At 40.3% G+C, this 11,969-nt stretch overlaps 1 protein-coding gene and 1 non-coding gene across 8 annotated transcripts in view; one reads left to right on the top strand and one right to left on the bottom strand.

Moving 5' to 3' along the window:
* Nucleotides 1-4,808, top strand: part of tns2b (tensin 2b) — a 38,206-nt gene extending 33,398 nt beyond the window's left edge. For 6 of the 7 annotated variants that reach the window (XM_029113943.2, XM_010894961.5, XM_029113944.2 and 3 more), the window contains 6 exons: nucleotides 344-421; nucleotides 695-772; nucleotides 1,129-1,297; nucleotides 1,438-1,506; nucleotides 3,809-3,838; nucleotides 4,186-4,808. In XM_029113943.2, coding sequence (XP_028969776.2) covers nucleotides 344-421; nucleotides 695-772; nucleotides 1,129-1,297; nucleotides 1,438-1,506; nucleotides 3,809-3,838; nucleotides 4,186-4,333 — 572 coding nt within the window. In that variant the 3' untranslated portion in view covers nucleotides 4,334-4,808. The remainder of the gene's footprint in view (nucleotides 1-343; nucleotides 422-694; nucleotides 773-1,128; nucleotides 1,298-1,437; nucleotides 1,507-3,808; nucleotides 3,839-4,185) is intronic. The other variant, XM_029113945.2, reaches the window with a different exon arrangement.
* Nucleotides 4,809-6,305: 1,497 nt separating this feature from the next.
* Nucleotides 6,306-6,377, bottom strand: trnaq-uug. Its single transcript has one exon. It is a non-coding gene; the product is annotated as a tRNA-Gln (tRNA).
* Nucleotides 6,378-11,969: the final 5,592 nt, after the last annotated feature.

Here is an 11,969-nt window from a genome sequence, read left to right on the forward strand (position 1 = left end):
CGGCTTCACGTTCAAGTCTCCTCTGTCCCTTTGAGATTTAGCTTTGCTAAAAATGTTTGTGCCATGTGAATTGTCCAAAATAACCTAAGGAGAGTCCCTGTAGTGAACAAAACAGGGATAATATCAAATTCTTCTAAGCAATATTTCCACACCTCGGCACTAGTCTACTGAAATACCATTTTCTAAAAAGTTGTGCCAAAAAGCTTGCTGGTCCGATAATAACATGAATGGGGTCCAAACCTTAACATTCATTTGAATGTATTACCCAGCAAATAAATCTGTATATAGGGACTTTTCTCATGTTCCTGTTCTCCTTTACCTCTGCTGATCTGTTGTATTTCAGGAAGTTTGTCTGCCTTGGTGTACCAGCACTCCATCACTCCCATCTCTCTGCCTTGTGTCCTGCGCATCCCGGAGAAAGGTAAATGACAAATGAGAATCAGAATGCAGTGCATTGGTGTGAACAGGCAGTTGCTTGCATTGTCAGCATTGTGGTGCAGTAAAAATGTCCAGTAAAAAAAAGTGGAAAACAAAAACTAACGAGTGATGAAAACAATAAGACCGACACACTGCATCCATAATAAAGTGAATGTTAAATGTTACACGCGCACAGTTCACGCTGGGTTTGTACTGGACTGTACTCGGAGAGTTAGACTGATTCAGGTGTGAGTCTAATGCTGTGTTTGTGGTCCAGATCCGGTCGGAGAGCTGCAGGAACTGCAGAGTACCAGCAACACCAGCACTGCAGCAGTCCTCCTCCAGCAAGGCGCAGGTGAGGGGTCAACTGCCAAAGGTCAAATACAGCTGCAATGTATGCTTTGTCCAGTAGGGGCTGCTCACGGTGCCTGAATCCATACAGAGGTAATAAGGTGGCGTAACTTGGCAGGATCTTACCCACTTGCGTCGATGCATACTCACATGAATTCACTGAGCTTGGCAAGCTCATCTCAAATTGGGCGTGGCCTTATGTAATCATTCACTGACTCAATTTCATCTCCATATACTTTCAAATGTTCATCCGTCGTTTACGTATTCTGTTTCTCTTCATAACTCCTTCCCTACCTTGTTTTCCCCATTCCCTGTACCTACCTCCCTTCGCCATCCTCTCTCTCTCTCGCTAAACTCCAGCTTGTAATGTTCTCTACCTAAACTCCGTGGAGACAGAGTCCCTTACGGGGCCTCAGGCTGTCTCCAAGGCGACCAGATGCACTTTAACCCAGGACCCTCCACCCACGGCCACAGTGGTCCACTTTAAAGTGTCCACACAGGGCATCACGCTGACCGACAGCCAAAGGAGGTGTGTGCTTTTTTTTCTTTTTCTTTTTTAATCAGCCAACGGAAAACTGACACAGGCCTTTATCATTAGAAAACGGTGTCCTGTTCCGTTTTCTTTTCTTTTTTTTGGTTGGTTGTTTAATACACACAACCTCTGTGCAGATTGTTCTTCCGGAGACACTACCCGATCAGCAGCGTGACGTTCAGCAGCTTAGACCCCAAGGATCAGAGGTGCGTCCAAACAGTGCAGTAACCTGTACACAGCGCACGGAGCAAAGGGAGGTCTGGCCTTTAGGCCTGCATGCTGCCACTGAGACACAGACTATTGTGAATAGCGCCACGCGCTGTGTACAGATTTAAACCTGATGTCGCAAGCAATTTCTTGTATTAGGCATACTGTAAATGAACAGTCCCTGTGTCTTCTTATGGCTGAATACTGCTTTGATTGGTACATATTGCATTGTGGCTCGGGGTTGGGTTCAATCTTTACATTTAATCTGTAAAACTGATTGGAAATGGATTTAATCACAACCCCGGTTGCTGTGGATACATGTTGCTATAGCATTCTGCGCATTAACCCTGTGTGGTAAAATTAGAACTTGATAATGATACATTTATTAGAGCCTTCTGTGTTTTTTTCTAAATGCTTGTATGGTATAAACCTTTTTATCTGTGTAATGTGCAAATGGGCGTTTGTTCAATTAGGTGCCTTTTGAGAAGCGTAACTTTTGCCCAACAATTATTTTGACTTGACAGACATGAACCACTAATCACGTGAAGCCAATAGTCTTCAGAAACAAATTTTTCAAAAGAACACTTGGGTGGGATTTAGTATTTTGGGTTAAAATCCTTAGACGTTAGTGACTGGGTCATGTATGAATGTTCTATATGTCAGGGAAGTTGACTGGGTCATGTATGAATGTTCTATATGTCAGGGAAGTTGACTGGGTCATGTATGAATGTTCTATATGTCAGGGAAGTTGACTGGGTCATGTATGAATGTTCTATATGTCAGGGAAGTTGACTGGGTCATGTATGAATGTTCTATATGTCAGGGAAGTTGACTGGGTCATGTATGAATGTTCTATACGTCAGGGAAGTTGACTGGGTCATGTATGAATGTTCTATATGTCAGGGAAGTTGACTGGGTCATGTATGAATGTTCTATATGTCAGGGAAGTTGACTGGGTCATGTATGAATGTTCTATATGTTCAGGGAAGTTGACTGGGTCATGTATGAATGTTCTATACGTCAGGGAAGTTGACTGGGTCATGTATGAATGTTCTATACGTCAGGGAAGTTGACTGGGTCATGTATGAATGTTCTATACGTCAGGGAAGTTGACTGGGTCATGTATGAATGTTCTATACGTCAGGGAAGTTGACTGGGTCATGTATGAATGTTCTATATGTCAGGGAAGTTGACTGGGTCATGTATGAATGTTCTATATGTCAGGGAAGTTGACTGGGTCATGTATGAATGTTCTATATGTCAGGGAAGTTGACTGGGTCATGTATGAATGTTCTATATGTCAGGGAAGTTGACTGGGTCATGTATGAATGTTCTATATGTTCAGGGAAGTTGACTGGGTCATGTATGAATGTTCTATACGTCAGGGAAGTTGACTGGGTCATGTATGAATGTTCTATACGTCAGGGAAGTTGACTGGGTCATGTATGAATGTTCTATATGTCAGGGAAGTTGACTGGGTCATGTATGAATGTTCTATATGTCAGGGAAGTTGACTGGGTCATGTATGAATGTTCTATATGTCAGGGAAGTTGACTGGGTCATGTATGAATGTTCTATATGTCAGGGAAGTTGACTGGGTCATGTATGAATGTTCTATATGTTCAGGGAAGTTGACTGGGTCATGTATGAATGTTCTATATGTCAGGGAAGTTGACTGGGTCATGTATGAATGTTCTATATGTCAGGGAAGTTGACTGGGTCATGTATGAATGTTCTATACGTCAGGGAAGTTGACTGGGTCATGTATGAATGTTCTATATGTCAGGGAAGTTGACTGGGTCATGTATGAATGTTCTATATGTCAGGGAAGTTGACTGGGTCATGTATGAATGTTCTATACGTCAGGGAAGTTGACTGGGTCATGTATGAATGTTCTATACGTCAGGGAAGTTGACTGGGTCATGTATGAATGTTCTATATGTCAGGGAAGTTGACTGGGTCATGTATGAATGTTCTATATGTCAGGGAAGTTGACTGGGTCATGTATGAATGTTCTATACGTCAGGGAAGTTGACTGGGTCATGTATGAATGTTCTATACATCAGGGCACCTCTTTAAATATAACAGGCTCCTAAAGTGAAAAGAAACTGGCACATGATATTGGACACTAGTCACAGAATGACGGAACAGTAGTCGGTTGTCTCTGGTTAAGTCGACACAACAGCCTTGACTCTTTCCACTTTTTGGGGATTTATTTTGGATGCTCGGTCTACTATGTCATCTGCTATATGTGATGCTCTAAAGATGTCTTCTCTCCATGTCCCTGTCTGTCTGCTTCAGGTGGACTAATTCAGATAACAAGTCAAGCAAGTAAGTGCTTGAGTCCACCCATGTCTTTATGTTTAGCATTGTGTGTGCATGGCAATGCATCCTCAACTACTCTCCTTTTATAGAGGTCAGATTTCTACATTTAATTATCCCTGAAAAACAACTGAGATAATATAAATGAGGGTGCTAATTTCTTCTTGTAGCTGTGATTTGAACTGAAGAAAATAATAATTATACCATTACATTGGTTTTTGAACAGAAAATTCTGTTATTCTTGTCAGGGTAACATTCTCTCGCCCTATCCTTACCCTGGTCCCCTCACTCACCTCCTCTCATCCCAATCCCTCTCTTATCATCCCCAACTCTCTGATCATCCCTGACTCCTGCAGGGTGTTTGGTTTCGTGGCCAGACGGACGGGCAGCGTGTCGGAGAACGTGTGCCACTTATTTGCAGAGATGGATCCAGATCAGCCGGCAGTAGCCATCGTCAACTTCATCAACAAGGTCATGCTGGGACCCCAGCAGCTACGCAGATGAACTTGGGCTCCCTGAGAAAATAGCCACAGGGGCTAAAGAAACATAAATTAGTGTGTGTGTGTGTGGGGGCGGGCATGTATGCAGCTGTCCAATGGTCCATGAAAGGAACCGTGTTGAATGTTTATGTCCATTGGGATGGTACATTAGGAAGTTAAATAATGGCTTTAAAGTGATTCGTTTTAAGCTTTTCCTCAACTTCAATTGACTTGATTAATACTACTTCTGCCAAGTGAGATTTCTTTTTTTTCTGTCCATTAATTTGCTGTTTGCCATCAACTTTTATTTAATCACAATATACTATGAATTATTCGTACTTTCAAATAGGCAAGCCTTATGAAAACACCTGTACGATGTAAGTACTACCCAGTTTGAAAGCAACCAGATGAAGAAATCTATTTATTTTTTTGGTGGTGAGCATTGTGACCCAAGGTCTGAATAGTCAACCTCTTTAGAGAGGCAGTGAAACCTGAGCAGACAGTGGTTAAACAGTAAATGGTTAAACAGTAAACCTGAGCAGACAATGGTTATACAGTAAATGGTTATACAGTAAACCTGAGCAGACAATGGTTATACAGTAAATGGTTATACAGTAAACCTGAGCAGACAATGGTTATACAGTAAATGGTTATACAGTAAACCTGAGCAGACAGTGGTTATACAGTAAATGATTATACAGTAACCCTGAGCAGACAATGGTTATACAGTAAATGGTTATAACAGTAAACCTGAGCAGACAATGGTTATACAGTAAATAGTTATAACAGTTAACCTGAGCAGACAATGTTATACAGGAAATGGTTATACAGTAAATGTGTGTGTAATAGAATGTCTGGAAAAGGAATTGGACTGGGAGGTCCTTTTCTGCATTTATATTTGGACTGGCTGTTCCTTTATGTCATGTGTACCAAAACATCTGAAACCAGGAGCTAGGGATTACCCATTTTGTTAAAAAAAAAGCTCTTGAAAGCTTAACCTAAAGGAACACGAGCAGGGTCTTTATTAAGGATTCCTGAAGGCCTGTATTGAGGTGGTGACAGGGCAACAAGAGGAAAAGCAAGTGGTCAGGAAGATAAAGCGAGCAATTTAAATAGCTGTTAAATCAGCTGGTGTTGCTCTTACATTGGTTCCCCCAATGAACTTGTTTTCTGATGTATCAAACTATATTTAGTATGTGAATGAAAACAACCAGCGAGTAAACCTTGCAGTCATAAGCAACAACAACAAAAAAGTTGCAGCTCGACATATTTCAGGAGAGAGTAGGAGTTATTTTAAAATCTTATTTTATTTTGTATCTTGGAGACAGAAATTGCTCACTATCACCATCTGTCAACAGCTTTGATCAAAACCAAAGGAGCATAAATTCCAATGTTCCAATTGCCAGGACAGAAATTGCTTTGTATGAAACCAAGCATATATAGCTATAAGATCCACCGAAGCCAAAGACAGTAACCAAGCACACACATTTTGTTTTCTGAAGGTATAGTGTATTATTATTGAGACATGGTTCTTTTATACCATTTGTGCTGTTTTTATTAAAGTATTTTATATGATAGAAATTTTACATTATTTAGATGATTAACTTTGTATTTTTCATGGTGTTTGACAGAAATAATATATTTTCAGTCTTTAAAATGTTTACATATCTAACAAAGCAATGTAAGAATAACATTTCTCATATTTTACTGAAACTGCAGTATTTAAAAAATAAATGAGTTTTACAACTCCGCCTGAAAGTGTAAAATGTTTCTAAGATTTTTTATGAGATTAATGAAAATACTTTTAGGCGCATAGAACCAGTAAAAACATGCCCGTCAAATACAGTGCACCCAATGCGACTACATATTCATTTGGATTTATACGTTTCGGATATAACTATCAGTTGTAACGTTAATAAACTTCATAAGTTTCAAAAGTTCATAAATTGTGTGCCATTAAACATAATTCAAATAAATAAAAAATAAATAAAATGACGAGGTCCTACCGAGATTTGAACTCGGATCGCTGGATTCAAAGTCCAGAGTGCTAACCATTACACCATAGGACCACTCACAGCTGAAACAGCGGAAACCAGGCAACTTATTCGGTTGGGACGTGCAGATCTGTTTATACTGCCGTACTGTTGTACTACTCGTGGTTCCGTAATATAATTCTATTAAGTTAACAGCAGCAACTACGAACATGCAATTTTAGAAACATGCAGCCCAGAAGGCTGACCGATATAAAAACATGACTAATAACGTTATGTTCATGTTAAGCTAGCAACTAAACTACATCAGCTTATTTTACCTGGTTGCATTTCCCTCGTAGTTTACTGCCATCTAGCCAGCTAGCATGCAACAATATCATTGACACTAACAATTAGCTAGTTCATTTGTCCTCGACTACATTTTCAATATTTCCAACAGCTACTTGAGGATGCAGACATTTGTCCGAGACAGTTAACGGTAGCATGCCAGTAGTGTAGTGGAACATGCTAGCGCTAGCCAGCTAAATGTAACTAAAGAGGCAATCCAATAGGTTCCTGAAGTAAACGAACCACGGTTTCCAGAGGACAGTAACTGTAGCATACGTCAATGAACCGTTTGTCATCACAGTCTTACTGGCTATACCCTAGCTCGCGCTGCAAGCAAGGATCCACATCGCTTAAGTGGCTGCAATGTGCAAGTGCGGTAGCTCCTGCGTGCAATTCAGTAGCTTTTTTCTCTGGTAGTCCGGGTGCTGTTGCAGCAGAAGTATACAGACTGTAGGGGGATGGAGTCAAGGTCCTCGGGGTCAGAACATGGTCATTATGAACAAAGACGATTACAATAATGCTCGAGACTATTCCCGTAAATAGGCAATTTTTGACGTACTAGGCACACAAACTATTCTTGTTACATATGATCAGAATGGATTTGGAGCTGGGAGTGTGTAAATAATGAATTACAGAAGATCACCATAAGCAGAGTGGTTAGTATGTAAGTTTGTAACAAACCTGAATAAACCGTTGGTGGCTGCAGCTCCTGCACAATCTGGGTGCACGTGTAACATGAGCAAATGTGAGAAGATCGTTTGTGAAGATAGTCAAAAATAGTTCAATGAGTCTTCAGTTAATATTGTTTAGTTAATTTTTGAACATGACTTATGGCTGTATTAACTTCCATTGACATGTTTTGATACGCGTGTGTGTGCATTGGAAATGCATTCCTTCACAGTTTAAATTTTAATGACTTCATCCACACTTTCACGAAATCTGTATAAAATAATGAACAGCGTGATGACATTTCATGCTAACCTGTTAGCCATGGTAGCTCTCTTACAGCCATGTACAGATAGCATGCTTTCAACATGCGTGCGTCACCCAAACCTTCAGTATTTGACAGTTTTGTTTAGGTTTTTATGCTTTCATGTCTTAGGAGTAAGACAGAATGTATTGAAGTCAACTAATAAGTTATTGTCTGCCCCAGGTATCTGAATGAATGTCGTTTTCGGTGGAAAAAGTATAATGAAATTGTAATAATTTTCACTGAAGCTAGGCTTATTATAAAATTCTATTGGTTGGTGATTATCGTGACACTTGTTAACCGCCATTCTAAAAAAAATTACAGAAAAATGTTATACGGTCAAAACAAGAATTTTATAACAGAATCCTGGAAGTCATTCGCTCATACTGTTTCATGCTAATGGGCTGAATGGAGTAAGACTGAAGTTAATGCAAGTCAACTAATACCACCTTATGGTGTTATTGTCTGCTCAGAATACAGTCAATAGAGTTAGAGAAGATTTCCTCTTGGTTCAGGAAGTCGGCTGCTACGATTCTTGTGTGTGTGTGTGTGTGTGTGTGTGTGTGTGTAATTAATCAATCTCTACCTTGAGGAAAGGTATGATATGGACTCTGTTGTCTTTAATATAATGGAGCTTTATTCTGAACAAGACCTTCACTTCACAGTAAGACAGCGACATTACATCTTCCAGACGCTTTTGTCTTTAACGATCTTCCTGGAGCACATAGGGTTAAGTGCCTTGCTCAAGGACACAACTACTGATTACTCACCTTCTGGGTCAGGATATTCGAAACCAACAGCGAACAGTTGCTGGACAAACGCTCCAATCACTAGACGACCTGCTACTCCCTCGGACCATGGAGGATCCAATAGTGCAGCTAGACTTGGACGGAGGAAATGTTCCTCTGACCCTAACAATAACAAATCTAAACGCATGCACATAAAACAAACCATATCCAATACAGACAACAGAATCAGAGTGTGCACCCACATTTTGCAGCAATTACACTCATTTATCTACCCACGTGTAAGTTTTGGCCTGTGAATGGATTTCCGCACACCCAAGTTAGTGTTAGACGTGCGCATGATACACACTTCTTAGTGCTGTTTTTGTAACGTGCGTTATGGGCCATGCCTGTCCGGTTTGGCTGACCGCTGATCAGTTGCACGGAAGCACATAACCAAACTCTTACTTACATTATTTCAGTGTTTAAAATAATATATCAAAATGTTCAGTGTACAATATGTTTAATATCATTACAGCGGCCTCCAAACGCAACGTTACCTCAACCTATTATCCTAACCCGCTATGACAGCACATTATGCAGCCTTCTGAAATAAGTAACAAAACAGGATACATTTCTGATTTTAAAGGCAATATCCATAGAGGTTACCATTCTCGGTAGCAGTCAGTTAAAACGAAATTGCCTTCGAAGGCAGCAATACGTATGACCGGCTATCGCGTTGAATCCAAGTCTCTTCGGAAAATGCTGATGTAGGTGCAGTGTGCAGATGCAGCCTGCAGAGAGAGCTAGAGAGTCGTCAGCAAGTGGTCACAGCCCAAAGCGTACCATTATTCAATTTACCTTAATGGTTTTCTCTCACATGTGGTCAGTATACAACGAGACCGGGCCCCTTGTGTAAACACTCTCCAAGCTTAAGAATCTCAACAATGTTAAGGATTGGTCAAGTGCAAACAATTGCAGAAAACAAGCAGTACCTGTCTGTCTTGATATGGAAATAGATAGTAAACCGAGGCGTTTCGATTCTGTTATAATGAGAATCATTAATAATTAAAAATCTGAATGTAAAAAAAGAATCCACAAAGGGATCCAGGCCATGAGAATATACATACTATGACTGCTGTAATGACTTTTAAATTTTTTCTAAAGGAAGGAAAAGTATGCTTTTACTACAACCTGTGTTTTACTATTTGTTTTGAATAAAAAAAAAAAAAACGTGTAACAATATACAAAGTGTCATTTCAAAGATTTTTACCCTTGAAGGAAAGGTACATTATAATGATTTTATCCTTGAGAGGTACTTAACCTGTTTTTTCATTAAGAGCCGACAAATTAATGTGAAGAAAGTAAATGTGTTGGTCTTTAAACTGGTCTTCAATACAGTTAGTCATTCAGTGTAGTATAATTCCCCTCTCCTGAGGTGGTTGGTATTTAGCAACCCAGTGGTTGTAATTTAGCTTTTCTACATGACTGGTAGACATGTAGAGATATGACTTATCATCTAAGAGCTTCACATTGTTAAAATACTTGTGTATTAAAACAGGGACACAGACAAATAGTGCACTTGAAATGATAAATTAAAATGTGCATAATAGCATCATTCTGGGGTGGGGGTGTCAAGCCTTGAATAGAAATGATGTAAAAAGCTTATTTTCTATATATATACGTATGGGCTTTAAAACAGTAAAGAGGGAGGGGGGAAACTGTCACATGGTCATGTGCTTTCAATTCTTTGCAACCTGTTTTTCAAATATTGTACACATTCGAAGTGCGTTCCAGAAATGGACTTGTTGACTTAATATTTCCCCCAACACATGCCCCCCCCCCCCCCCCCCCACACACACACACACACCCCAAACTCTGGCCAGCTAGTGCTTATTTCATCGCCAACCTGGTTACTGGCCAATCTGGTTACCGGGTGATTGCCTGAGCATTTGAGGACAGAAAATGTCCTTGCCAGAAAATATGTCTGAAAGAGGTGTCATGGAGCCAAATAAATCCCCATTAACAGAACAGCTTGATCCCGGCCCTGTGTTAGCTTGAAGGCAGGTCCTCAGGACAAGGATCAACTCTCCACTGCACATGACAAATACTTCTAAACTTACCCTGGACAGTTGTTAGATAAAACCCTCATGAACGCATAGAATTTCTCTATTCCAGATGCAGTATTTTTACAAATTAGGCAAAAAAGAATGCCTTCACATAGGTGAGCCTAGATATGATACTGTAATAACGTCGTAATTAAATTGGCATTTGATCAACTCTCACAGATGAAGTGATTCTGTTAAATGATTTTAACTGACTTGACAATGTTACTCTTAAAACCACACAGAACCGAGGCTGTGGAATGTGTTGTGTTCCAGAACATGTTAAACATTCCGGATGGAAGTGGCTGAAAGCTCCTGTCAGTAGATTCAAAGCGGTGCGAGGGTGTGGGGGTGGTGGAAGATGAGGCGGGGCCCGAGAATGGCCCCCAGCGTTGTGCTGATAGTTGGATCGATCCAGGCATAAGTGGAGAGTTGATGAGACTGCATTATACCTGATGGGCATTTCAGGAAACACAACATGGCACTAGTAGATTTGAAAGGAGATATCACTGCATTTTGTCCTCCCCCCAGCAAACTCTGGTAAATACTGTCCTTAAGCATAGGATTAGTGCATTTGTATAAATAGATTAAACACATATTTAAAATATTGAACTGCATTTATGCAATGTAGGGGAATGCTTAAATAAAAGACATCCCAGTACAGATACTAATCTGATTAGGCCTTGAAAGTGTTAAACTGACCTATGATTTTATAATTTAAATGTGATCTAATTTAATTGTATGACAACATTCAAGTATTCCTTGTTAAATAAGTTTGCTCTCATTCCCTAACAAACCTGTAACTTTGTAGGGACCAGGAAGTTTAGGTTAGAAGAGGAAGTGTGGGCTGGGGGCCCTCTTCTGACTCATTCCTTTATTTCTGTCGCATTTACTTTGTTTACATTGTGGACACACCCCTGACCTTCTACTGAACCCCTCCCCCAGTCCACACACCATGGCCCACACATACACACAGACCAAGGCATGAATAGGAACACAACGTGTATGTCACCTACACAATATACAGCCTGCAATATGCACTCAGCCTCCAATAAATCATGCAAATGCATGTGAACCCAACTGAAACCACTGAAACATTTAAATTGCCAAAACATCCTATATAGTACCAATGTTGTTTTTGATTTTTTTTTTGTAAAGCCAACCTCTCCTTTCATCCTTTTGTGGATATCCTGGGTTTGTGTCTGAAAAGGGAGAGAGTATCATTGTATGCTATAGTCGGACGCATTTACATAACAATCTTGGCATCAATACATGTTTCTGCTACTTAAAGCAGGCAGCTGACGCGCCAACCGCAGCACACCGCAGAGACACACCCCTCTCTTGCTCTCGCTCTCAAACACACGCACGCATACACACGCTTCACTGCATAGGCACAATGCAATATAACAAAATAAAACAAGCGCCGAGACCGACATTGTCGATGTCATGTTTCGCATAGGGTTAGGGTAAATTCATTCTTGATATTTTATTTAAATGACGCTTGGTAAAACACGCGGCAGTATAACAAAGGATAGTGCGTATG

Source organism: Esox lucius, chromosome 17 (assembly GCF_011004845.1).
Source record: "Esox lucius isolate fEsoLuc1 chromosome 17, fEsoLuc1.pri, whole genome shotgun sequence".
Taxonomy (NCBI): domain Eukaryota; kingdom Metazoa; phylum Chordata; class Actinopteri; order Esociformes; family Esocidae; genus Esox; species Esox lucius.